This window comes from Mesoplodon mirus (assembly GCF_964341445.2).
Source record: "Mesoplodon mirus genome assembly, chromosome: 19".
Taxonomy (NCBI): domain Eukaryota; kingdom Metazoa; phylum Chordata; class Mammalia; order Artiodactyla; family Ziphiidae; genus Mesoplodon; species Mesoplodon mirus.
In genome coordinates, this window is record NC_138995.1 from 751,161 (window position 1) to 777,304 (window position 26,144).

The window sequence follows — 26,144 nt, forward strand, 5'->3', positions numbered from 1 at the left end:
TACAATTCCCGTGAGGGAACAGAAGCCAGGAAGCACGTGATCCAACGTATACTGGAAGGGATGAGAGAGTATCAAAAAGCCAGTTAACTATTAAGAGGTTAAAGGAGTGACGCAAGAAGAAAAAGAACATCCGGCCCTCTTTCAGGGACGGCTTGTGGAGGTTTTTAGAAAATTTACTAACATTGATGCCTCCACTCCCGAGGGTAAATCCCTTCTGGGACAACATTTTATCAGCGAATCCACCCCTGATATTAGGCAGAAACCCCAAAAATTACAGTTAGGCCCACAAGCACCTATGTTCTAACTCCTAGAGGTGGCCTTTGGGGTATTTAATAATCGAGATCAAGCTGAGGAGGAAGTGAGAACCCAACGTGAAAACAGGCAGGCAGGGCTCAAGCTAAACTGACAGCCGTGGCTGTCAGCCGTGCCTTGCAACCTTAGGACAACCCAAGGGGGCCAAGGAAGCTTCACCACCCGCCCAGAGGTATAACCCAGCAAGGGGGAATGCTTCAAACGCAAGCCAACCAGCCACTGGGCCCAAAAGTGCCAAAAAGAACCCCCTGGTCCACGCCCGGTCTGCAAGCGAACAGGTCATTGGAAGTGGGACTGTCCCCAGTCCCGAAGGGGAAGGGGGGCTCCCGCCCCCGAGACGGCCGTGCTGGACGACTGAGGTGGCCTGGGGATTCCGGCGGCTCCCCGCAACAAGATGTCTGTCTCCATCAAGGAGCCCCGGGTGGTCCCTGATGCGGCAGGTAAGAAAATCATTTTTTAATTAATACGGGAGCCACTTCCTCTGTCCTGATCTCTCACACTGGACCTCTTTCCTTCAAAAGCTGCACAGTGACTGGTGTCAATGCAAAGCCTCACACCCGCTTCTTCACTGTTGAACAGGGTTTGATCTCACGTGGCTTTTTGGTTGTGCCTGACTGTCTTACCCCACTACTGGGGAGAGACCTTCTGGGCTTCCTCGGGGCCATATTACAGTTGGGAGGCCCCAAGCAGCCCCTTTTCTTGACTCTAAGACAAATCAGCTGGAAGAACACGGGCCTATTCCCAACCACATTCTACACGCAGTAAACCCTGCAGTTTGGGACAAAGGAATCCCTGGGAAGGCTGTAAGTGCCCAATTTGTAAAAATTAGCCTTAAGCCAAAAGTCACTTATCCTAACAAGAGACAGTACCCCATAAAGGTGGGAGCAAGAAAACGTTTGCAACCCCATAAATTCTTAAAACATGGCCTCTTAGTGCCCTGTCAGTCTTCATGCAGTCGTTAAACCAAGTGGGGAATATCGAACGGTACAGCCCTCAGATCAGGAACTGAGGCCGTCCCTATACGTCGCCTCGTGGCCAATCCTTATATTAGTCCAGGTTCCTGGAGATGGCTTGACCTCAAGGATGCCTTCTTTTGTATCCCAGTTCACCCCTCCTCTCAGCCCTGTCTGCCTTCAAGTGGACTAACTCCCACTCAGGCCAAATGCAACAGTATACCTGGAGGGTATTGCCTCGGGGGTTTCGGGACAGCCCACACTTGTTCTCCCAGGCCCTAGGAAAAGCACTAAGGGAAATACACCTAAGAAAAAGGGGCAGGGCTTCCCTGGTGGCGCAGTGGTTGGGAGTCCGCCTGCAGATTCAGGGGATGCGGGTTCGTGCCCCGGTCCGGGAAGATCCCACATGCCGCGGAGCGGCTGGGCCCGTGAGCCACGGCCGCTGAGCCTGCACGTCCGGAGCCTGTGCTCCGCAACGGGAGAGGCCACAGCAGTGAGAGGCCCGTGTACCACCAAAAAAAAAAAAAGGGGGGGGCCATTCTACAGTATGTGGATGATATATTAATATGTAGCCCCACCATGGAGCCCTCAGATCAAAATACCATTGAAGTCCTTAATTTCCTTGGGGCCCGGGGCTACAGGGACTCCCAGAAAAAGGCACAAATCTCAAAGCGACAAGTTAAATATCTGGGATATATTATAAACACTGGAAGTAGACAGTTATCTCCAGATAGAAAACAAGCTACCTTAGGCCTAAGCACCCCAAAGACAAAAAAAAAATCTTCACACTTTCTTAGTTATGGCCGGATTTTGCAGTATTTGGATTCCAGGATTCAGGCTAATGGCTAAGCCCCTATATGAAGCCACTAAAGGCCCAGATACAGAACCATTACTTTGGACAGGGGAACAAGAAACGGCTTTTAATAATATCAGACAGGCCCTCACCAGAGATCCTGCTCTGGTCTCCCTAATTGAAAATAAAACCATTTATCTTGTACGTAGCTGAAAAGCAGGGGACAACTCTGGGAGTCCTTGTACAAAGCTAAGAGAAGTTCCTCCACCTATAGGCTATTTTTCCAAACAACTAGACTCCGTGGCCCGAGGCTGGCCTGGCGGCCTCTGGGGAAGGATAGCTGCCACTGCTTTATTAGTGGAAGAAGCTGACAAGCTCACCCTTGGACAGCCACTGGAAGTCCAGGCTCCTTATCAAGTGCAAGGGATTCTGGAGATAAAAGGCCACCACCGGCTAACTGGAGGCCACCTTACTAAGTACCAGGCTTTACTCCTTGACCCCCCAGAGGTAACCCTCAAAACCTGCTACACCCTCAACCCGGCTACACGGACGCCTGCTGAAGGCCCAGAACTAACACATCCCTGCCTTGAAACCCTTGACCGGGTTTATGCCTGTAGGCCTGACCTAACAGACCAGGCTACAGAAAACCCCGAGGAAGACTGGTTTCCTGACGGCAGTAGCTTCGTTAAAGATGGGGACGGGAGGGCAGGGCAGGCTATCACGAGCACTCACGGAACCGTTGCCACCTGACACTTCAGCCCAGAGAGCTCAACTAACAGCCCTAACCTGAGCCCCAACCTTGGGGAAGGAGAAATTATAAATATATACAGACTTGAAATATGCCTTCCTTATTTCACATGCCCACGCGGCTATCTGGAAAGAAAGGACTTCTGAATGCAGTAAACTCCCCTGTAAAACATGGGGCTGAGATGTCACATGTCATAGAAGTGGCTCAAAAACCAAAACTAGTAGCGGTCATCCACCGCCGTGGGGGCCGAAAGGAAACTTCTCAAATTACCTGAGGGAACAACAGGGCAGATCGGGAGGCAAAGAAAGCAGCCCTGACGCCCATCCCAGAAATGGCATTAATCCCATACCCACCTCTTCTAACGTTACACCCAGGTACTCGACTTCCAAAGAGAACTGGGCACGAAACAGAGGGGGAACTCAGGGAACGGATGGCTGGTGGCACACAGATCCGAAACTGCTCATACGTCTCTCTGACCAATGGAAAATTATTAAAGGGCTACATGATTCTCTCCATGTGGGGAGCGATGCAATGTCTACCATCGTTTTCCGGCTTTTTACAGGAAAAGGGCTCCCAGAGACAATTAAAAGAGTTACTCGAGCCTGTGCCCTTTGCGACACCCATAATCCAGGGGGCAACCTCAAGCCTCGCCTTCCTGCTAGCCCAGTCCAGTGACGTGGGACTTACCCAGGAGAGGGCTGGCAAGTAGATTTCACTGAGACGCCCTCTTTCCAGGGCTTCAAATACGTACTAGTCTTTAGAAACACTTTTACTGGATGGATAGTGGGCTTTCCCACTGGGACAGAGAAGGCAACTGAAGTGGTGAAGGTGCTTTTAAAAGAAATTATTCAAAGGTTCAGGTTGCCCCGCCGTCTCCAGAGCGACAATGGACCTCCACTTGTAGCCAAGGTCACTCAACAGTTTCTGCAGGCTTTAGGAATTCAACACCACTTCCATTCGTCCTGGAGACCTCAGTCCTCAGGAAAGACAGACCAGGCCAGTCAGATTCTAAAGAAAACCTGGAGCAAACTGTCAGGAAACGTGAGCAGTGGTATCGCCGCTGCCAACAGCTCTCTTAAGCATCAGGGCAGCCCCTGGAACAACTAGTAAGTTGAGTCCCTTTGAAATGACATACGGAAGGCCATTTCTCACTCTGGACGTGCTGACTGACCTGGAAACCCAAGCCCATCGTGAATACATCACGCACCTACGCCAAATCCTGAGGGCTATACAGGAATACAGCAAGAGTCCAGGCCTCCCCCAGGTAACAACCCCAGTCACTCCACTGTAAACCTGGGGACTGGGTGCGCTTAAAGACCTGGAAAGACGAGTCCCCCGGGGACCAGCTGCTCCCAAAATGGAGGGGCCCTTACCAAGTCTGCTGAGCACCCCGGAGCACCTGAACTCCAGGGACTCACGAGCTGGGTACACGTGTCCAGGCCTAAACCTGTCTCCACCAGTATGTCCCAGGAACCCAGAGGCACCCGTCCCAGCTGTCCCTACGAACCTGCCCCCCTCTGCGTCCGCACAAGACACAGAGGACCCTGGGCAACTTGAAAAACCCAGGTGGACAAGTGAAGCTCTTCAAGACCTGAAGCTCTTGTTCGGGACAGACCAAGAAACTTCACAAACCCAAGGCTGAGCACCCATAACCACTATTTTCTTTTCCGCCTGCCAATACTCCAGCCCACTCGCAAAATAATTAACAGGCTCTGGCGGATCTGGGTAATTACTGTCTTCCTTGCTCTCGGGATTTTCCATGAGTGTCACTACAGTCCGGCACGTATACCCCAGAGGGAACTTCTTTGCCCACGCTGGGTGGTTTAATGTGAGTCACCTTAAAACCTCAGGACCCCATACTTAGCACTGCGTTTTAAGTCACTCTAGCATTTCTCTTAATACTATTTTGCTACCTGCTCTCTGGTTATCTCTCAAGATCAAAACTCTGACTGGTGCAACTTCGAAGCTATTAGCTACTCTCCCCTTTCTCTACCTCTTTCCCTCATCTGCAGGATGGACGGGTAAGTCCCTGGTTCGCACTGCTCAAACTCACGCTTCTTCCACTCGGCCGACTGAACGCTGGGTTTGCTTGCCTCGAGCTAAGTCTGTCATTGACCACAGAGACCCCTTTGTCCATCCTGTAAAAGATTTGAGCCAAGTTTCTGAGGGAAAATGGTTTTCCACTGAAAACCCAAGGGTCAGTGCGGTAACGTACACAGTCAGAATTGTTTTTTTCCTGCTGAAGAAAATTCTACTATCTCTTGCTTAACTCTTCCCTTAGCAAGAGAAGCAAAGTATGAAGTCAAAATGTGGGGATAAAGAACTGGCATTACAGCACCCCAACATGCTACAGGGGCCCCTCCCAAGTCGGAGCTCCAGCTGCCCATTTGCACTCAAACCCCAGCCCGCTCCCTGACGGAGGGAGGGGACACTGACAGACCGGACATGGATGGAACGTGTTGGGTGCACGCGGGAGAATACTGCCACAACAGGATTAGGTGGCTAGGACTTAAAACCTTGGGCCCGCTGGTCTACTGTGCCCCGCCAGGACATGTTTTTGTATGCCAGGTAGATAAACAACTGTGGGCTACTAATTGCCTAACACAATTATTCCACACCCACGCAATGTATGCTGGGAACTTTAATTACCCCTTCCCTTTCTTGATTCCTTCCTTAAAGGAGCCCAAGCATCGGGCTAGTTCATTAAAACTGTGCACCCAATTAACTCGACATTTTTACCCGGAAACATTCCAGATGGAGATACCTATTTCCTCGGGTACACATTGCTACCATGGTGGGGGGTAGCTGCCCACCAACATGTCCTTTGAAACTTGTCTCGCACCCTCACCATCCTAGCCAATGAGACTGCTAAATCTCTTACTACTTTACAAGAGTCTCTAGGTTCCTTGGCCAAGGTGGCACTTGACAACTGACTGGCCCTGGATTATCTATTGGCAGAACAAGGAAGGGTTTGCGCCATCCCTGACACTTCTTTTATTTATTTTTAATTAATTAATTAATTTCTGGCTGCTTTGGGTCTTTGCTGTTGCACGCGAGCTTTCTCTAGTTGTGTCAAGCAGAGGCTACTCTTTGTTGAGATGCACGGGCTTCTCATTGCGGTGGCTTCTCCTGCTGTGGAGCACGGGCTCTAGGCGCACGGGCTCAGCAGTTGTGGTGTGCGGGCTTCAGTAGTTGCGGCTCGCGGGCTCTAGAGCGCAGGCTCAGTAGTTGTGGCGCACGGGATTAGTTGCTCCACAGCAAGGGGGATCTTCCCGGACCAGACCTCAAACCCGTGTCCCCTGCATTGGCAGGCGGATTTTTAACCACCGCGCCACCAGGGCAGTCCCCATTCCCATTACTTCTTGGGGCACATATGTCAACACCTCTTCCCAGGTAGAAACCAATGCTGAGAAAATTCGACAACAAGCCACGTGTCTTCAGCAGACAGTTAACCAACAATCCTTGCTATTTAATATGAGCGGAGAAACTGAAAACTGGTTCTCTAGTCTGTTCTCTTGGCTCTCACAAGGTGTAAAAAACTTTCCAGCAGGAGGTTTTCATTTTCCCATAACCCTTTTCAGCCATGCTGATTTATGCTATATTTCATCTAGCGCTCTACTGTCTTCCCTACTGTTCTAAAACTGTGACTAAGACTTTGAAGCCCAGGAAGGAGACCTGGGACCAAGAGGTCCAGACCTTCTATTCTATAAATAGAGAAACATGTTAAACTTTAACCCCGAGATTAACAAAAATACACACCCAAGCAGAATGGCTTCTTGGCCGGGGCAACATCACCCCCTGTCTGGTCAACAGTTAAGGAAGCCCTCCCAAAGCTAACCTGGTTCCTTCCCTTTCTAGGCCCTTTAATGGCTACTGTTGTTCTTCTCCTTTTTTTTTTTTTTTTTTTCGGTACGCAGGCCTCTCACTGCTGCGGCCTCTCCCGTTGCGGAGCACAGGCTCCGGACACACAGGCCCAGCGGCCATGGCTCACGGGCCCAGCCGCTGCGCGGCATGTGGGATCCTCCCGGACCAGGGCACGAACCCGTGTCCCCTGCATCGGCAGGCGGACTCTCAACCACTGAGCCACCAGGGAAGCCCTGTTCTTCTCCTTTTAAGCCCTTGTTTGTTTAACCTTCTGGCTAAGTTTGTGTCTTCTAGGCTCCAACGGTTTCAAGTGAGGCTCACGATGGCTCAAGGAATTCAGCCCATTACAGCGGAGGGTGGCCTAGGTCCCTACAGGTCCTTGGGACAGTCAGCGAGGGACTGCTACACCTCTAGGGTAGGCTACGTTCTGTGGCCCCTGTCCAGCAGGAAGAAGTTTAGAAGAAGAGACCTTGAGGCCCTTACTCCTTAAGAATAAGGGTGTAGAGTCTCTTGGGAGGAATGAGACAGGCCTGGGGCCTGGGACCCTTTGCTGCAGCGCTTGCACCTAGACACACCTCTCCTCAAGCTACAGAATACAAAGAAACCATATGGGACTAAAAATAACTGGGTGCATGTGCAGTTGGGGCAAATTCTGGACCCAAAAGATATAAAAGACAAAAAAAACCCAACCCCAACTGCCATTTCTGAAGAGCCGGGAGCAAAAACTGGGTGTTGGGAGCAAAAGCCCAGTACTGTGCATGCCCCCCTGCACTCAGCACCACAAAGAAGTGGGCAAATCACCTAAGCCACCCCTCCAGCCCGACCCCTGGACACACCCCTGCCCTCACCCCATATAAGGAACCAGCTCGCACCCCTGTAAGGAGTGAGAAAGGGAACCTGTTTCTTGTTCTCACTCCCCCCTGCAGCCGGTGCAGGGCCCCAGAAAAGCCTTGCTGAATTTCTTGTCTAGCCTCACATCAATTTCTATTGATTAAGCAGGCTAAGAACCCTGGTCAGTATCATGACTACCAGTCTAAGGCAAGTAGATGTAGGAAGAGGGTACCATACTTGAAAAACAAGGTAACCACAAATCAAAAACATACAACAGATTCAGAAAAACCAAAAAGAAGAGAACACAAGTATAATACAAAAGAAAATCATCAAACCACAAAAGGAAAAAGAAAAAGAAAGAGACAAAGACGAAATATAAAATCAATGGGAAAACAAAATTTAAAATGGCAATAAATACATATCTGTCAATAATTTCCTTAAATGTCAATGGACTACATGCTCCAATCAAAAGACACAGAGTGGCAGATTGGATAAAAACAAAACAAAACAAAAGAAGAGGGCTTCCCTGGTGGCGCAGCGGTTGAGAGTCCGCCTGCCGATGCAGGGGACACGGGTTCGTGTCCCGGTCCAGGAAGATCCCACATGCCGCGGAGCAGCTAGGCCCATGAGCCACGGCCGCTGAGTCTGCGTGTCCGGAGCCTGCGCGTCCAGAGCCTGAGCTCCGCAATGGAAGAGGCCACAACAGTGAGAGGCCTGTGTACCGCAAAAAAAAAAAAAAAAACGAGCCTACAATGTGTTGCCTACAAGAGACCCACTTTAGGGCAAAGGACACACACAGAGTGAAAGTGAGGGGATGGAAAAAGATATTTCACGCAAACAGAAATGACAAGAAAGCAGGGGTCACAATACTCATATCAAACAAAATAAACTTTAAAACAAAGCCCATAAAGCAAGGTAAAGAAGGACGCTATATACTAATAAAGGATGAACACAAGGAAAGGATATTACACTCGTCAACATATATGCTCCTTATATAAGAGCACTCAAATACATAAAACAAATAACAGACATAAAGAGAGGAACTGACAGGAATACAATAGTAGGAGGAGGAGACTTTAACACCCCACTCAGGGCCTCTAGACAGAGAATCAGTAAGGCAAGAGAGATCCCAAGTGATACAAGAGAGCAGTTACACTCAACTGACATTACATCCAAAAAACCAGAATACACATTTTTTTCAAATGCATATAGAACATTACCACACACTAGGGTGCAAATCAAGCCTCAACAAATGTAAGACTATGGAAATTATCACAATTATTTTTTCTGACCACAACAGCATGAAACTAGAAATTAACCGCAGAAAAAGAAATGAGAAAATAATGATTACATGGAGGCTAAAAAACATGTTACTAAAAAACCAATGGGTCAATGATGAAATCAAAGAGGAAATTTTAAAATACCTTGAGACAAATGACAATGAAAACACAACCATACCAAATCTATGGGATGCGGCAAAAGCAGTTCTTAGAGGGAAGTTCAGAGCAATACAGGCCTTCCTCAAACAGCAAGAAAACTCAAATAACCTAATCTACTACTAAAAAGAATTAGAAAAAGAAAAACAAACATACCTAAATTCAGCAGAAAAGAGGAAATAATAAAGATCAGAGAGGAAATAAATAAAATAGAGATTTAAAAAACAATAGATGGCTTCCCTGGTGGCGCAGTGGTTGGGAGTCCACCTGCTGATGCAGGGGATGTGGGTTCGTGCCCCAGTCCGGGAGGATCCCACATGCCGCGCAGTGGCTGAGCGCGAGCCATGGCTGCTGAGCCTGCACGTCCGGAGCCTGTGCTCCGCAATGGGAGAGGCCACAACAGGGAGAGGCCCGCGTACCACAAAAAAAAAAAAAAAAAAAAAAAAAAAAAAATCAATAAAACCAAGAGCTGGTTCTTTGGCAGGATAAACAAGATTGACAAACCTCTGGCCACGCTCACCAAAAAGAAAAGAGAGAGAACCCAAATAAAATAAGAAATGAAAAAGGAAACATAACAACTGATACTGCAGAAATACAAAAAAACATAAGGGAATACTATGAACAATTATATGCCAACAAATTCAACAACCTAGAAAAAATGGACAAGTTTCTAGAAACATACAGCCCACCAAAATTGCATCAAGAAGAAACAGAGAATGTGAACAGACTGATCACTAAAAGAGAAACAGAATCTGTAATTTTCTTCCCTTTCTTTCTTTCTTTCTTTATTGGCCTCACCATGCAGCATGCGGGATCTTAGTTCCCCAACCAGGGACTGAACCTGTGCCCCCTGCAGTGGATGCATGGAATCCTAACCACTGGACCGCTAGGGAATTCCCTAGAATCTGTAATTTTAAAAAACTCCCTACAGGGACTTCCCTGGTGATGCAGTGGTTAAGACTCCACACTCCCAATGCAGGGGGTCTGGGTTCAATTCCTGGTCCAGGAACTAGAGCTCACATGCATGCTGCAACTAAGAGTTCACATGCCACAACTAGAGAGCCCGTGTGCCGCAACTAAGGAGCTGACGAGCTGCAACTAAGGAGCCCTTGAGCTACAACTAAGGAGCCTGCCTGCCACAACTAAGGACCCCACGTACCGCAACCAAGGAGCCCACGTGCCACAACTTAGATCCAGTACAACCGAATAAACAAAATAAATAAAAATTAAAAATTAAAATTAAAAACTCCCTACAAACACAAGTCCAGGACCAGATGGCTCCCCAGGGGATTCTAGTAAATATATAAAAAAGAACTTCTACCGATCCTTCTCCAGCGCTTCCAAAAAAAATGGAAGAGAAGGGAACACTATCAAAGACATACTATGAAGCCACCATCACCCTGATACCAAAACCAGACAAAGACACCACCAAAAAAGAAAATTACAGGGCAATATCTCTGATGAATATAGATGCAAAAATTCTCAACAAAATATTAGCAAACCAAATCCAGCAACACATAAAAAAAGATACACCAAGGACAAGTGAGATTCATCACAAGTTCACAAGGATGGTTCAGCATATGCAAATCAATGTGATACACCACATAAATAAAAGAAAAGACAAAAACCACACGATCATCTCAATAGATGCAAAAAAAGCATTTGACAAAATTCAACATCCATTCATGATTAAAACTCTCACTAAAGTGGGTAAAAAAGGAACATAACATAATAAAAGCTCTTCATGACAAACCCACAGCCAATATATGATGACTTTTTTTTTTGGCTGCTCCAGGCAGCATGCGGGATCTTAGTTCCCCGGCCAGGGATCGAGCCCATGCCCCCTGCCTTGGAAGCGCAGAGTCTTAACCACTGAACCGCCAGGGAAGTCTCACCCACAGCCAATATAATACTCAATGGTGAAAAGCTGAAAGCTTTCCCACAAAAATCTGGAACAAGACAAGGATGCCCACTCTCACCTCTTCTATCCAACATAGTATTGGAAATCCTAGCCACAGTTATGAGATAAGAAAAGAAACAGAAGATATTCAAATTGGAAAGGAAGAGGTAAAACTGTCATTATATGCAGATGATGTGATACTATATATAGAAAACCCTTAAGACTCCACACAAAAACTACCAGAACTAATAAGTGAATTCAGCAAGGTACCAGGATACAAGCCTACATACAGAAATTGGTTGCATTTCTTTACACCAACAATAAAATATCAGAAAGGGAATGTAAAAAAATATACACCATTTAAAATCTCACCCCCAGGGACTTCACCGGTGGTGCAGTGGTTAAAAATCCACCTGCCAATGCAGGGTACACAGGTTTGGTTCCTGGCCTGGGAAGATCCCACATGCCACAGAGCAACTAAGCCCGTGAGCCACAACTACTGAGCCCTCGTGCCACAACTACTGAAGCCCGTGCACCTAGAGCCCGTGCTCCGCAACAAGAGAAACCACCGCAATGAGAAGCACTTGCAACATAATGAAGAGTAGCCCCCGCTCGCCGCAACTAGAGAAAGCCCACACGCAGCAACAAAGACCCAATGCAGCCAAAAATAAATAAATAAAATAAATTTATTTTAAAAATAGCACCTCCAAAAATAAAATACTTAGGAATAAACCTGACCAAGGAGGTGAAAAACTTATATACTGAGAACTATGAAACATTAATAAAAGAAATTGAAGATGATTCAAAGAAATGGAAAGATATCCCATGCTCTTGGACTGGAAGAATTAATATTCTTAAAATGGCCATACTACCCAAAGTAATCTACAGATTTAATGTGATCCCTATCAAATTACCCATGACATGTTTCACAGAACTAGAACAGGTAATCCTAAAATTCATATGCAACTATAAAAGTCCCAGAGTTGCCAAAGCAATCCTGAAGGAAAAGAACAAAGCAGGAGGTATAACCCTCCCAGCCTTCAGACAATACTACAAAGCTACAGTAATCAAAACAGCATTGGCACAAAAGCAGATATATGGGTCAAGGGAATAGAATTAGAGCCCAGAAATAAACCTACACACCTACAGTCAATTAATCTTTGACAAAAGAGGCAAGAATATACAATGGGAGAAAGACAGGCTCTTCGGCAAGTGGTGTTGGGAAAGCTGGAGAATGAAGTTAGAACACACCCTCACACCATGCACAAAAATGAACTCAAAATGGCTTAAAGACTTCAACATAAGACCTAACACCACAAAGCTCCTAGAAGAGATCACAGGCAAAACATTCTCTGACATAAATCGTACCAATGTTTTCTTAAGTCAGTCTCCCGAGGCAATAGAAATAAAAACAAATGAGACCCAATCAAACTTACAAGCTTTTGTACAGCAAAGGAAACCATAAATAAAACAAAAAAAAAACCTACAGAATGTGTGAAAATATTTACAAATGATGTGACCGCCAAGACCTTCATTTACAAAAGATACAAACAGCTCATACAACTCAACAACAACAACAAAACAGCCCAATTGGAAAACGGGCAGAAGACCTAAATAGACATTTCTCCAAAGAAGAAATACAGACGGCCAACAGGCACGTGAAAAGATGCTCAACATTGCTAATGATTACAGAAATGCAAATCAAAACTTCGAGGTACCACCTCACACCAGTCAGAATGGCCACCATTAAAAAGTCTACAAACAACAAATGCTGGAGACCGTGTGGAGGAAAGTGAACCCTCCTACACTGTTGGTGGGAATGTAAGCTGGTGCAGCCACTGTGGAAAACAGTATGAAGGTTCCTCACAAAACTAAAAATAGAATTACCATAGGATCCAGCAATCCCACTCCTGGCCATATATCCAGAGAAAACTATAATTTGAAAATATATATGCACCCCAACGTTCACTGCAGCATAGTTACAACAGCCAAGACACAGAAACAACCAAAATGTCCACCAACAGATGAACAGAAGATGTGGTACATCTGTACAATGGAATATTACTCAGCTGTAAAAAAACAACAAAATAATGCCATTTGCAGCAACATGGATGCAACTAAAGATGATCATACTAAGTGAAGTAGGTCAGAAAGAGAAAGACATATACCATGTGATATCACTTATATATGGAATCTAAAGTATGACACAAATGAACCTATCTATGAAACAGAAACAGAATCACGGACACAGAGAACAGACTGGTGTTTGCTAAAGGGGAGGGGTTTAGGGGAGGGATGGAGTGGGAGGTTGGGGTGAGCAGATGTCAGCTTCTATATGTAGAATGGATAAGCAACATGTTCCTACTGTAGAGCACAGAGAACTATACTCAACATCCTGTGATAAACCACAGTGCAAAAGAATATTAAAAAACGTGTGTGCGTATATATATATAACTGAATCACTTTGCCATACAGCAGAAATTAACACAACACTGTAAGTCAACTATACTTCAACAAAAAATATATTGATAGGGCTTCCCTGGTGGAGTAGTGGTTGAGAGTCCACCTGCTGATGCAGGGGACACGGGTTCGTGCCCCGGTCCGGGAAGATCCCACATGCCACGGAGCGGCTGGGCCCGTGAGCCATGGCCGCTGGGCCTGCGCGTCCGGAGCCTGTGCTCCGCAACGGGAGAGGCCACAGCAGTGAGAGGCCCACATACCAAAAAAATAGATAGATAGATAGATAGATAGATAGATAGATAAACCAATAAAAAAAGAATGAAAGAGAAATTAAGACACTTCCAGATAAACAAAATCTGGAATAGTTCACTGCCACCAGACCTGCTCTACAGAAATGTTAAAGGAGTCCTTCACGGTGAAATGAAAGGATGCTAGACTGCGATTCAAAGCCATAAGTAAAATAAGGAACATCAGTGTCTTAGTCAACTCGGATGCCACAACATTTTATCACAGGCTGAGGGGCTTAAACAACATTTACTCCTCTCGGTTCTGGAGGCTGGGAAGCCTGAGATCAAAGTGCTGGCAGATTGGTGGGGGTCCTATTCCAGGCTTGCAAAAGGTCCATTTCTTGTTGTGTGCTCACATGGTGGAGCGAGAGGAAGAGCTCTCTCTTGTGTCTCCTCTTATTAAGACCACTGATCACATCCTGAGAGCTCTACCCTCAATACCTAATCATCCCCAAAGGCTCTACCTCCAAATACCATCCCATTGCGAGTTGGGGCTTCAACACATGAATTTTGGGGGACACAAATCAGCCAATAGCAAATAGTAAAGGTAAATACATAGGTAAGCATAAAAGCCACTATTATTGAACTTTGGTTTATAACTCCACTGTTTCTAATATTATTTAATAGACAAATGCACACAATAATCATTGTAAATCTTTGAACACAATATATAAAGATGTAATCTGTGCAAATAACAAACTAAAGGAGGGACAGAGGGGCTTCCCTGGTGGCTCAGTGGTTAAGAATCCGCCTGCCAATGCAGGGGACACGGGTTCAATCCCTGGCCCAGGAAGATCCCACATGCCGTGGAGCAACTAAGCCCGTGCACCACAACTACTAAGCCTGAGCTATAGAGCCCGCGAGCCACAACTACTAAAGCCTCCATGCCACAACTACTGAAGCCCACGCACCTAGAGCCCGTGTTCTGCAACAAGAGAAGCCACAACAATGAGAAGCCCAGGCACCGCAACAAAGAGTAGCCCCCGCTCACTGCAACTAGAGAGAGCCCACGCACACAGTAACAAAGACCCAACACAGCCAAAAAGAAACAAACAAATTAATTAATTAAAAAATAATTTAAAAAATAAAATAAAGGAGGGACAGAAATATACAGGAACAGGGTATTTGTATATTATTGAAACTAATTGGTATTATTTATATAATACAAAAATGGTATTGTTAAATGCCATTTAAATGGTATTATTTAAATAAGTTTAACCTAGGTTGTTGTAAGATGTTAACTGTAATCCCCAAAGTAACCACAAACAAATAACTAAAAAGCATATGGAAAAAGAAAGTGGAATCAAGATGGCATGCTTAAAAAAATTAACTAAATACAAAAGCAGACAGTAATGGAAGAACTAAGGAACGACAACAAGAAGGAATCCCACACACAGAAGACATACACAAAACAAAGGAACGTAGAAGTAAATCCAAAAGAGAGCTGGGGCAGCTATACTATTATCAGACAAAATAGAACGTAACTTAAAAATTGTTACAAGAATCAATGAAAGACATTATATATTGATTTTTTTTTTTTTTTTTTTTTTTTTGTGGTACGCGGGCCTCTCACTGTTGTGGCCTCTCCCGTTGAGGAGCACAGGCTCTGGACGTGCAGGCTCAGCGGCCATGGCTCACAGGCCCAGCCGCTCCGTGGCATGTGGGTTCTTCCCGGACCGGGGCACGAACCCGTGTCCCCTGCATCAGCAGGCGGACTCTCAACCACTGCGCCACCAGGGAAGCCCTATATATTGATTTTTAAAAAGACATTATATATTGATGATTTAAAAATTGTTACAAGAATCAGTGAAAGACATTATATATTGATTTGTTATAAGAATAAATGAAAAACATTATATATTGATTTTTAAGATTATATATATATATATATATCTCCGTCAAGGAGATATAAAAATCATAAACATATACACACCAAATTACAGAGCCCCAAAACATACGATCTAAAAACTGACAGAACTGACGGGAGAAATAGATAGTTCTACAATAGTTGGAAACATCAATTCCCCACTTTCATAATGGATGAAACAACTGGACAAAAATTCAGTAAGGAAATGGAGGACTTGAACACTATAAACTAGTTAGATCTCACAGACATACACAGAACATTTCACCCAACAACAGCAGAATAAACATTCTTCTCATGTGTACATGGAACATTCTCAAGAATAGATAACTCACTAGGCCATGAAACAAATCCCAGTAAATTTGAAAAGACTGAAATAACACAAATGATCTTCTCTGACCACACTGGAATGAAGTTAGAAATCAGTAACAGAAAGGAAAGTGGAAAATTCCAAACACGTGGAAATTAAAGAACACACTCTTAAATAATCAATGAGTCAAAGAAGAAGTCGCAAAGGAAATTTTGGAAATTCTTGGAGACTATAGAAAATGAAAACCTTATAGGGTGCAGTGAATACAGTACTCCAAGGGAATCTTATAGCTGTAAACGCCTGTTACACAAAAAACAATGAAATCAGTAACCCAACTTCACACCTTGAGGAACAAGAAAAAGAAGAGAAAACTAAACCCAAAGCCAGTAGAAGTGAGGCTTTGGGTTTAGTTTAAAGGATAAAGATTGGAGTGGAGATACATGAAATAATCAACAGAATCAGCAAAACGAGCTGGTTCTTTGAAAAGATCAATTAAGTGGACAGTTCTTTATGGAGGCTAAGAAAAAACAGAAGAGTCAAATTACTATCATCAGTAGTGAACAAGGGGACATTACTATGGGTTTTGCAGAAATAAGGAAAGGTTATACAATCAACAACGGCAGTATATTAGAAAACCTATATGAAATGGACAAATACCTAGAAACACACAAATTACCCAAACTGACCCAAGAAGAAATAAGAATAGATCTGTAAGAAATAAAGAGACTGAGTCAGTAATCAAAAACATCCCAAGCAAGCAAGCCCAGGAACAGATGGCTTCACAGGTGAATTCCACCAAACATTAAGGAATTAACACTAATCCACTCCCAACTCTTGCAAAAAGCAGAAGAGGAAGGAACACCTCTGAAGTTATTGGACATGCCCTAAGTTATGAGGACAGCATAATCCTGATTCCAAAGTCAGACAAACACACCAAAGAAAAAAACTATAGACCCGTATCTTATGAATACAGATGCAAATATCCTCAAGAAAATACTAGCAAATATCACTCATATGTGGAATCTAATTTTTAAAAATGATACAAATGAACTTATTTACAAAACAGAAATGGACTTACAGATATTGGAAACAAATTTATGGTTACCAACGGGGAAACGGGGCGGGGGGATAAATCAGGAGCTTAGGATTAACATACACACACTACTATATATTAAATAACCAACAAGAACCTACTGTATAGCACAGGGACCACTACTCAGTATTCTGTGATAATCTCTATGAGAAAAGAATTTGGAAAAGAGTGGATATATGTATATGTATAACTGAATCACTTTGCTGTACACCCGAAACTAACACAACATTGTAAATCAGCTATAAATCAATAAAATATTTTTTAAAAAAGAAAGGGGACTTCCCTGGTGGCCCAGTGGTTGAGAGTCCGCCTGCCGATGCAAGGGGTGCGGGTTCGTGCCCCGGTCGGGGAGGATCCCACATGCCACGGAGCGGCTGGGCCCGTGAGCCATGGCCGCTGGGCCTGTGCGTCCGGAGCCTGTGCTCCGCAGCGGGAGAGGCCACAACGGTGAGAGGCCCGCGTACCGCAAAAAAAAAAAAAAAAAAAAAAAAAAAAGAAAGAAAATACTGAATACGCTGAATCCAGCAGCACATTAAAATGATTATACACCATGATCATGCGGGATTTATCTGAGGAATTAGAAGGGTGGTTCCACACACAAAAGTCAATCAATGTAATACACCACATGAATAGAAGGAAGGGAAAAAGTACCACATGATCATCTCAATTAATGCAGAAAAAGCATTCGATAATATTCAGCATAATTTCATGATAAAACATTTTAAAACCAGGAATAGGGACTTCCCTGGTGTCCAGTGGTAAAGAATCCGCCTTCCAATGCAGGGGACGCAGGTTTGATCCCTAGTCAGGGAACTAATATCCCACATGCTGCAGGTCAACCAAGCCCGCGCGCCACAACTACTGAGCTCAAGCACCAACTAGAGAGCCTGTGTGCCACAAACTATAGAGCCCATGTACCCTGGTGCCCAGGCGCCACAACCAGAGGAGACAAAATCCGCACAGCACAACTAGAGAGAAGCCCGCGCACCGCAATGAAGAGCCCACGCGCCACAACGAAAGGTCCCGCATGCCTCAACGAAGATCCCACGTGCCGCAACTAAGAATAGACGCAACCAAAAATTAATAAATAAATAATAAATCTTTAAAAAAAAGGAATAGAAGGAGAATACCTCAGCAGGCCCCAAGCTAATATCCCAAATACCCAAAGCTAATATAATAATCAGTGATGAAAGGCTGAAAATTCTTCCTCTAAAATCTGGAACAAGACAAGGATGTCCATTTTCACCACTTCTATTCAATATTATAGTAAAAGTTCTAGTCAGAGAAAGAAATAAAAGGCATTCAAATTAGACAGGAAGAAGTAAAACTATCTCTATTTGCAGATGACTTGATGTCATATGTAGAAAGTCCTAATAAAGAAATTCAGCAAAATTGTCGGATACCAGACCAGTATTTTTTAATGACTTGTACTTCTATACACTAGCAATGAACAATCTGCAAAGGAAATTTATAAGTTAACCTCACTTACAATAGCATCAAAAATAATAAAATACTTAGGAATAAATTCAATCAAGTCCAAGATCTGTATATCCCAAACCCCAAAACCCTTCTGAAAGACATTAAAGATGGCTTAAATAAATGGAAAGACATCTTGTGAAACTTAATATTGTTAAGACGGCAATATTCCCCAAGCATTCTATAGATTCAACACAATCCCTACTAAAATCCCAACATTCTTTTTTGCAGAAATAGAAAAAGTGATCCTAAAATTCCTATGGAGTTGCTAGTGAAAAATAGTCAAATAGTCGAAACAATCTTTAAAAAGAACGGAGGTGGAGGACTCACACCTCTCAATTTCAAAACATACTACAAAGCTCCAGTTTTCAAGACATTATGCTTCTGGCATGAGGTCAGATATAGGGATCATTGGAATAAAATTGAGAGTCCAGATATTAACCATACAACTGGTTTCATCAAGGGTGCCAACACAATTCAATGGGGAAAAAACAGGCCTTTCAACAAACGGTGCTGGGAAATCTGGATATCCACATGCAAAACAATGACGTTGAACCCTTATCACATACCATATAAAAATTAACTCAAATTGGATCAAAGCCTTACATCTAAGAGCTGAAACTATAAAACGATTATAAGGAACATAGGTGTAAATCTTCATGATCTTGAATTTGGTAATGGCTTCTTACATATGACACTACAAGCATGAGCATAAAGAAGAAATTAATTGAAACTCATCAGCGTTAAAAACTTTTTTTTGTGTGGGCTTCCCTGGTGGCGCAGTGGTTGAGAGTCCGCCTGCCGATGCAGGGGACACGGGTTCGTGCCCTGGTCCGGGAAGATCCCACATGCCGTGGAGCGGCTGGGCCCGTGAGCCATGGCCGCTGAGCCTGCGCGTCCGGAGCCTGTGCTCCGCAACGGGAGAGGCCGCAGCAGTGAGAGGCCCGCGTACCGAAAAAAAAAAAAAAAAAAAAAAAAGAAATGAAAAGACTGCTTATAGGATGGGAGAAAATATTTGCACATCATGTATCTAATGATGTCTAGTATCCAGCATACCTAAAGAATTCTTACAACTGAACAACAGAAATGCATGCAACCCAAGTAAAAAATGGGCAAAGGATTCGAACAGTGATTTCTCCAAAGACAAACACACATCCAACAAGCACATGAAAAGATGCCCAACATCACTAGCCATTAGGAAAATGCAAATCAAAACCTGAGTAAGCTTTCACTGCTAGGGCCCGGGTTCGATCCCTGTTAGGGGAACTGTAATCCCACAAGCCTTTCTGAGTGGCAAAAAACAAAAAAACAAACACACACCTCAGTGAGATATTTCACACCAACCAGGATGGGGCTAGTTCTGTTTTGGTTTTTTTTTGGTTTTTGTTTTTTTAAGAGAAAACAGGTGTTGGCGAGGAGGTGGAGAAACTGGAACCCTCATATATTGCTAGTGGGAATGCAAAATAGGCAACCACTGTGGAAAATGGCTTGGTGAGTCCTCAAAAAATCAAACAGACTCACCACATGACCCAGCAATTCCACTGCTAGGTATACACCCAAAAGAACTGAAAATAGGGAGTCAAACACTTGTACACAAGTCACAAAAGGCAAGTAGTGGAAGCAACCCAAATGTCCATCAGCAGAAGAATGGATAAGCAAAATGTGACATACCTATATAATGGAACATTATTCAGCCATAAAAGAGAATGAAGTCCTGACACCTGCTACAATGTGGATGAACCTTGAAAACATTATTCTTAGTGAAAGAAGCCAGATCCCAAAGGCCACGTGTTGTATGGCTGGCGGTTGCCAGGTGGCTGAAGGAGGCGGACTAGGGAGTGATCACTTAATCATTACTTAATGGGTACCAGGTTTTCTTCCGTGGTGATGATAAAATACTGGAACTTGATACAGGTGGTGGTGGTACCTTAAATGGTTAGTTTCATGTTATGTGAATTTTTCTTCAATTAAAAAAAAATTAAGGGGCTTCCCTGGTGGCGCAGTGGTTGAGAGTCCGCCTGCCAATGTAGGACACACGGGTTCGAGCCCTGGTCTGGGAAGATCCCACATGCCACGGAGCAGCTGGCCCCGTGAGCCACAATTACTGAGCCTGGGCGTCTGGAGCCTGTGCTCCGCAACGAGAGGCCGCGATAGTGAGAGGCCCGCGCACCGCGATGAGGAGTGGCCCCCACTTGCCACAACTAGAGAAAGCCCTCGCACAGAAACGAAGACCCAACACAGCCATAAATTAAAAAAAATTAAAAAAAAAAGAGCCGGTGACACGTACGTGCGCCGAGACAGCGCGAATTGGAGAAAAAAAAAATTAAGCATAATCTACAGGACCTATTTTAACTTTCCTCCCTGCGAAAAAAGTGAAAAACAAACGCGACTTACCTTGTTCCTGGGATGGAAGACCCTCCAGGGTGACGGTGTCGGCCAAGCAGAAGGGCAGCGTATTCCGAGCCAAGCTCACAGGAGGACCAGCGCGGGATAAAGTAACTTGGAAGCTCGTTTTGCCGAATTACCCTACGATAACCCTCAAACTTCTGAGGACGCGCAGCACCGAATGGGGCCTCTCCTTTTCGGACACCACGCTCCGCCGGGGTTGCAGACCGGTGGCCACGCAGGACGGTCCCCGGAGGACGACGGGAGCTGGACGGGTTAGGGTTCGAGCTGGACGGTCCGAGCTGGACGGCCGGAGGCGCTCCCTCCCTGGCTGCAGCGCCGCGGCCGGCCGCCGGGGAGCAGTGGTGGCCCGCGCTCCGCAGGCCTGGCCCGAGGCCGGCACGGGGTCCTGCAAGTATCCGGCGTTCCCCGACCTCTCCAGGCCCCGAGCCGCCTGAGGGAGCGTCAGCCCGGGGTCCGCGGGGGCGACCGAGGCGCTGCCTCCCGACCTCCTTCCTGCTCCGACGCCGCTCGGAACTCGCGCGCTCCAAAGCGCCCCGGAGGCCGCGCCCCCAGGCCACGCTCCGTGCTAGGACGTCTCGCTGACCACGCCCCCGCGTCCACGTACAGGCCCCTCACCTGCCCGGCCCTCGATGGCCCCGCCCCCGCCCGCTCCAGGCCACACACCAGCCCCGCCCATCGGCCCAGGCCCCGCCCATCGGCCTGCTTTGCCTTCCAGGGCTCCGCCCAGCCGACACCGCCCCTCTCCGGCCCCGCCTCTCTCCGGGCCCCGGCCGGGCCCCGCTCCGCCGGCTCCAGAGCGCAGACACCGCCCCTATGGGGCCTCGCTCTCTCAGGCCCCGCCCCGCCGGCATCCGGAGTGCAGAGCCTTGGGGTGGAGCTGGAGGCGGGGTTGCTGCGCGCGGCGGGCGGCTTCGGCCGGTCCCGGTGCCTGCTGGCCGCCACCTCGTGGCTGCCGTGTGTGGCGCTGGGGTTGCCGCTGGGCTCGGAGCTGCTGCTCATCGCGCTGCCCGCGAACCCCTGCGGGCCGGACCTCGCGCTCGCCCCCGGCCCCTGCCTGCCGCTGAGCTACCACGAGCCCGCGCCCCGCGTCCGCCCCAACGGCACGCGGTCCTGCACGCGCGGCTGGCGCTACGCGATGCCCGCCGCCGGCCTGCTGCGCAGCCCGGTCACCCAGGTCTTCTGCACCTGCCCCTCCGTCCCCCTCCCTCGTCCTCTGCTTCCCTGCTCTGTCTCCCCCTCCCGCCGTCCCCCTGCCCTCAGCGCCCTTCCTCTGTTCCCCCTCCTCCAGTCCCGCCTCCGTCTTCGGCCCTTGATCGACCAGGGCTGTGGCACTGGGGCTTTCGATTGCGGGGGGCCCAGCCCCCTCCTGTCTGACGGTGCAGCAGGTGTCCAAGTAGGCAGGGTGCCGGGCCTAAAGGCAGAGTCCGAGGCTGGGGGCTGCCAACGTGGGCAGGCAGTCCGGGAGGGAAGCGGTAAGCTGAAGGTTTGAGCAGGTAGGTGCCCAGCGGTCAGCAGGGCCTGGAGTTCCCTTCGGTGCCATGAACATTCTAGCAACCTGTGGCTTTGGGCTATGCAGGTGTTCAGACTGGGCTCCCAAGACTTTGAATCAAGAGAGTGATTGAGTCACTTCCATTTTTGAAGAGCAGACCTCCCACCTGTAAGGTGTGTGCAGGCTGGCCTAGGGGCAGGGACGCCAAGGGCTTGTCCCAGGGCTCCAGGAGCGGAGAGGGTAACGGGGCCTCCCTCCCCACCCTCTGGCTAGGCCAGCCCACCCTGCCTTCCTCTTGGCAGCCTCTGCCCCGCAGCCCCACCCTCTGCCCCTGGGAGGAAGGGCCCCGGGTGGAAACTTGGACAGGGTTGCCACATCCCTGCCAGGCCCATCTGGGGCCCTGAACCGGCTGGGCTTCCTCCTTCTGGCCACCTGTTTGGTGTAGTGATGGATCCTCGCCCACCAGCTTTCACAAGCAGTCGGATTTTAAAATAAAAACTCTGACGTAGTGTGACCCAAAAGGGTGTGTGAAGCTTGAGGAGAAGACACAGAGTAGGCCGGGAGGTGCAAAGCTGAGGTCAAGGGCCCTTGGCCGGGAAAAGCCGGTGGGCATGGCCCTGCAGCCTGTTCCGGAAGTGCACAGGCGAGGGGAGGGCGGGAGAGGCCCTGGGGCCAGCCTGGCAGCAACGTGATGGCCGGAGAAAGGCAGGTGCAACCCCGTCCAGAGCAAAGGAGAAACCAGACGTGGGGCTCCATGCGGGTGTCCTGGGGACCCCAGGCCTCTACCCGCTGGGGGCTCAGACCAGGAACTGTCCAGTTCCACGTGAAGACCACCAGGGTCAGGAGGCCACGCTGTGTGACCCTGAGCAAGTCCCTTGTCTCTCTCTACCTCTTTCCCCGTGTCTCCAGGGAGGAATCGGAACAGGATACCTAGGGTCCCTTCCAGCGTGACGTTCTGGGAACTCCAGCGGGGTAGGGGTCCTGGCTAGCTGACAGGTGACTGGTGTCCCCTACAGTGGAACCTCGCGTGTGAGGACAGCTGGAAGGTGCCCCGGAGCAGGTGGACTACCTCCTGGGCTGGTTGCTGGGCTGTGTCCTCCTGGGCCCAGGCTGTGACCGGTGAGGTGCTGCCCCTGCCTTCTGCCCTGGCAGCCCGCCCCTGAGCCCTCCTGACCCAAATCCACGTGTGTCCCCTGCTGCCCACTAGGTTTGGCCGCCGGGCTGTGTTTGTGGGCTCCCTGGTGCTGGCCATGGGCCTGGGGACCAGCAAGGCCCTGGCCACTGGCTTTCCCGCCCTGCTGGTTTTGCGGCTGCTTCGTGGGGGGGCCTCAGCAGGGGCCTCCCTCGCCCTCTGTGTGGCTCATGAGTACCGTGGGGGGCTCTGGGGGGTGCCCACTCAGGCTAGGCCTCTGACCCGCTGGAAGGTGCCTTTCTGGCACTCCAGTTGAGGGCCCTTCTCCAGATGGTGAGCGGGGAACTGTTTGCTCTGTGGGCTCTGCTTTTTGTGGGCAGGCCCGGGTGCCAGAGCGAGCAGCGCGTTGGCCTCAGATGTCCAGGTCCTGGGCAGGCCAGCGACTGATCACCACAGCCCTGGACAGAGCAGCCCTCCCGAGAGGCCTGGGCCTCAGGCCGTCTGTGTCTGCCCAGGCCTGGAGCTGTGTGACGCCCCGCACCGCCTGGCATTCTCCATGGGGGCGGCCTCTTCTCTGTGGCGGGCATGCTGCTGCTGCCCGGCCTGGCCCTGCTCCTAGGAGGACTGGCGCCTTCTGCAGGGGCTGAGCGCCCTGGCAACGGGACTCCTGCTGCTGTTTTGGGGGTGAGTGAGAGGGGTTCACATCCTCTGTGGAGGCCACGTGTGTTGCTTCCCTCTGACCTCCATGGAGCACCAGGAAGATGGGCATGGGACAGGGACACAGGGACACAAAGAGCCATGCACTGTGCTTCGCCACTGTGTCCTTCTGTACCGGGAGGTCCCTTGGCATCCTCACCCAAAACCCGCAGGTTTCCAGCCCTGTTCCCCGAGTCTCCCTGCTGGCTGCTGGCCACAGGGCAGCTGGCCCGAGCCAGGAAGATCTTGTGGCGCTTTGCAGAAGCCAGCGGTGTGGACCCCAAAGACAGTTCAGAGGAGGAACGCTCCCTTGCTATGGATAATGGACCAGTCAGGGAGAAGGGAGACCTGGGTGCTGGAGGAGGGAGGAGAGGTGTCATCCCCTCATCCATGCCCCATTATGTCCCCGGGGCCACAGAGCTGGACGTGCTGTGTGCAGGGAGCCCCCAGCCCCGGCACCACTCGGTCCTGGTACTCCAGCATACCCGCGTCGCCTGGAGAAATGGACTCATCCTGGGCTTCAGTTCGTGAGGAGGGTAGGGAGGGTGTGGGTGGGTGAAGGGGAGGGAGGGATCTTGGCCTTCCCCATGGGGTGAGAGTCCCTGACTCTGGCTGGGCCTGCAGCTTTGCCGTGCCTCCCAGGCTGATCGGCGCGGGTATCAGAGCCAGCTTCCTGCGCAACCTGGCCACACGTGACCCCGCCTTCTGTTGGCCCTACTTCCTGGAGGCCAGCCTGGAGGCAGCGGCCGCCGTCTTCCAGCTCCTGACAGCAGACCTCTGGGGGCGCCGCCCAGTCCTGCTGCTGGGCACCTTGGTCCTGGGCCTGGCACCCCTGCTGCTCCTTGCAGGGGCCCAGTGTGAGTGCAGGGCCCTGCAGGCTGGCAGAGTTGTCATGTGTGGCTGGGGGTTTGCCCAGTGGTGGTGGGGATCCCGGAGAGGCAGGCACAGGGCATGAGGCATTCAGATGAGGTTGCTGTTCTTCTCTCCCCACCCACCTCCCCAGTGTGCACCCGGGGAAACTGAGGCCCAAAGAGGTGAGGGCCAAAAAGATTCTACGTGAAGCAGCTTAATATAAGGGCTTGGGTTGGACGGGGGGCAGCCTGCAACCACTGACCCCAAGTGCAGGAGCAGAGGTGGAAGGCTGGGGAGGCCCGGATCCCTGAGACCCTGGTGAGGGGAGGGAGGAAGTGTGGGCAGCGTGGGACCTGCCTGGCTGGACGGTGCTGTCCGTCTCTGTCCCGGGGCTCCTGGCCTCCCAGGCAGCGTCCGCCCTCAGCAGCCTCTTTTCAGCCGAGGTCTTCCTCACGGTGAGCAGGTGAGCAGGATGCAGGGTTGGAGGGCAGGGCCCTGCCCGTGCACCCCGCGCTCCCCACATCCCCAGGTCCGTGCCATCGGGACCAGAGTTCAGGTGTCTCTTCCTGGGTGGCGAGGGGGACAATGGCCGCAGAAGGGTCTGCGTATCAGCTCAGGAGTGGAGGAGGGGGTGGCCGGAAGTGAGAGACCCCAGAGAGGGTAGGAGTCCAGGGCAAAAATCGACTTTCAGTTTTCTAATGAAAAGGACAACGCTTGATCCGGGGCAGCTTCCCCCCCAGCCTTTGCAGGTGTCTTCCTGGGCCCGCTAAGGGCCACCCACCCAGGAGCGTGGGGTGCCCCGCTGGGCCGTGTCCCACCGCCCCCTCTGGCAGGGGTGCCGGGCTGGGCCTGGTGCTGGGAGCTGGGTTCCTGGGCCAGGCGGCCGCCCCGCTCACCGACACGCGTGGCCGGCACGGCTTCTTCCTGTAACACATGGTCTTCACGTTCTTTGCCGTCCTCGCCCTGCTTTGCGTCCTGCTGCTGCCCGAGAGCTGTGGCCACGCGCTGCCCCAGTCGTTGCAGGACGCCGACGGCCCCCGCCAGGACCACCTGCCCCTGCTGCCAGCCTCCCTCCCCAGGGCCGGGACACAGCTGGTGCAGGAGGGGTGACCAGGCTGCCGAGACACGCCACCCTCCAGTACGGGCAGACGGGTCTTGGGAAGGAACGGGAGGGCAGTGGGAAGTGGGCCTCTTTGCCGGGGGCCCTGGTTCCCCCTCCACGTGGGGAGCAGAAAGGCG

General features: G+C 49.2%; 1 protein-coding gene across 1 annotated transcript; it reads left to right on the forward strand.

The window, feature by feature from the left end:
- Positions 1 to 706: 706 nt before the first annotated feature.
- Positions 707 to 26,015, forward strand: SLC22A31 (solute carrier family 22 member 31; the record flags this gene model as incomplete). The annotated part of the gene is given in 14 exon segments (XM_082608212.1): positions 707 to 752; positions 20,701 to 20,822; positions 21,050 to 21,910; positions 23,242 to 23,275; positions 23,278 to 23,344; positions 23,433 to 23,596; positions 23,873 to 23,917; positions 23,920 to 23,975; positions 23,977 to 24,041; positions 24,227 to 24,580; positions 24,696 to 24,910; positions 25,251 to 25,368; positions 25,739 to 25,832; positions 25,836 to 26,015. Coding segments are annotated over 14 exon segments (2,421 nt in total).
- Positions 26,016 to 26,144: the final 129 nt, after the last annotated feature.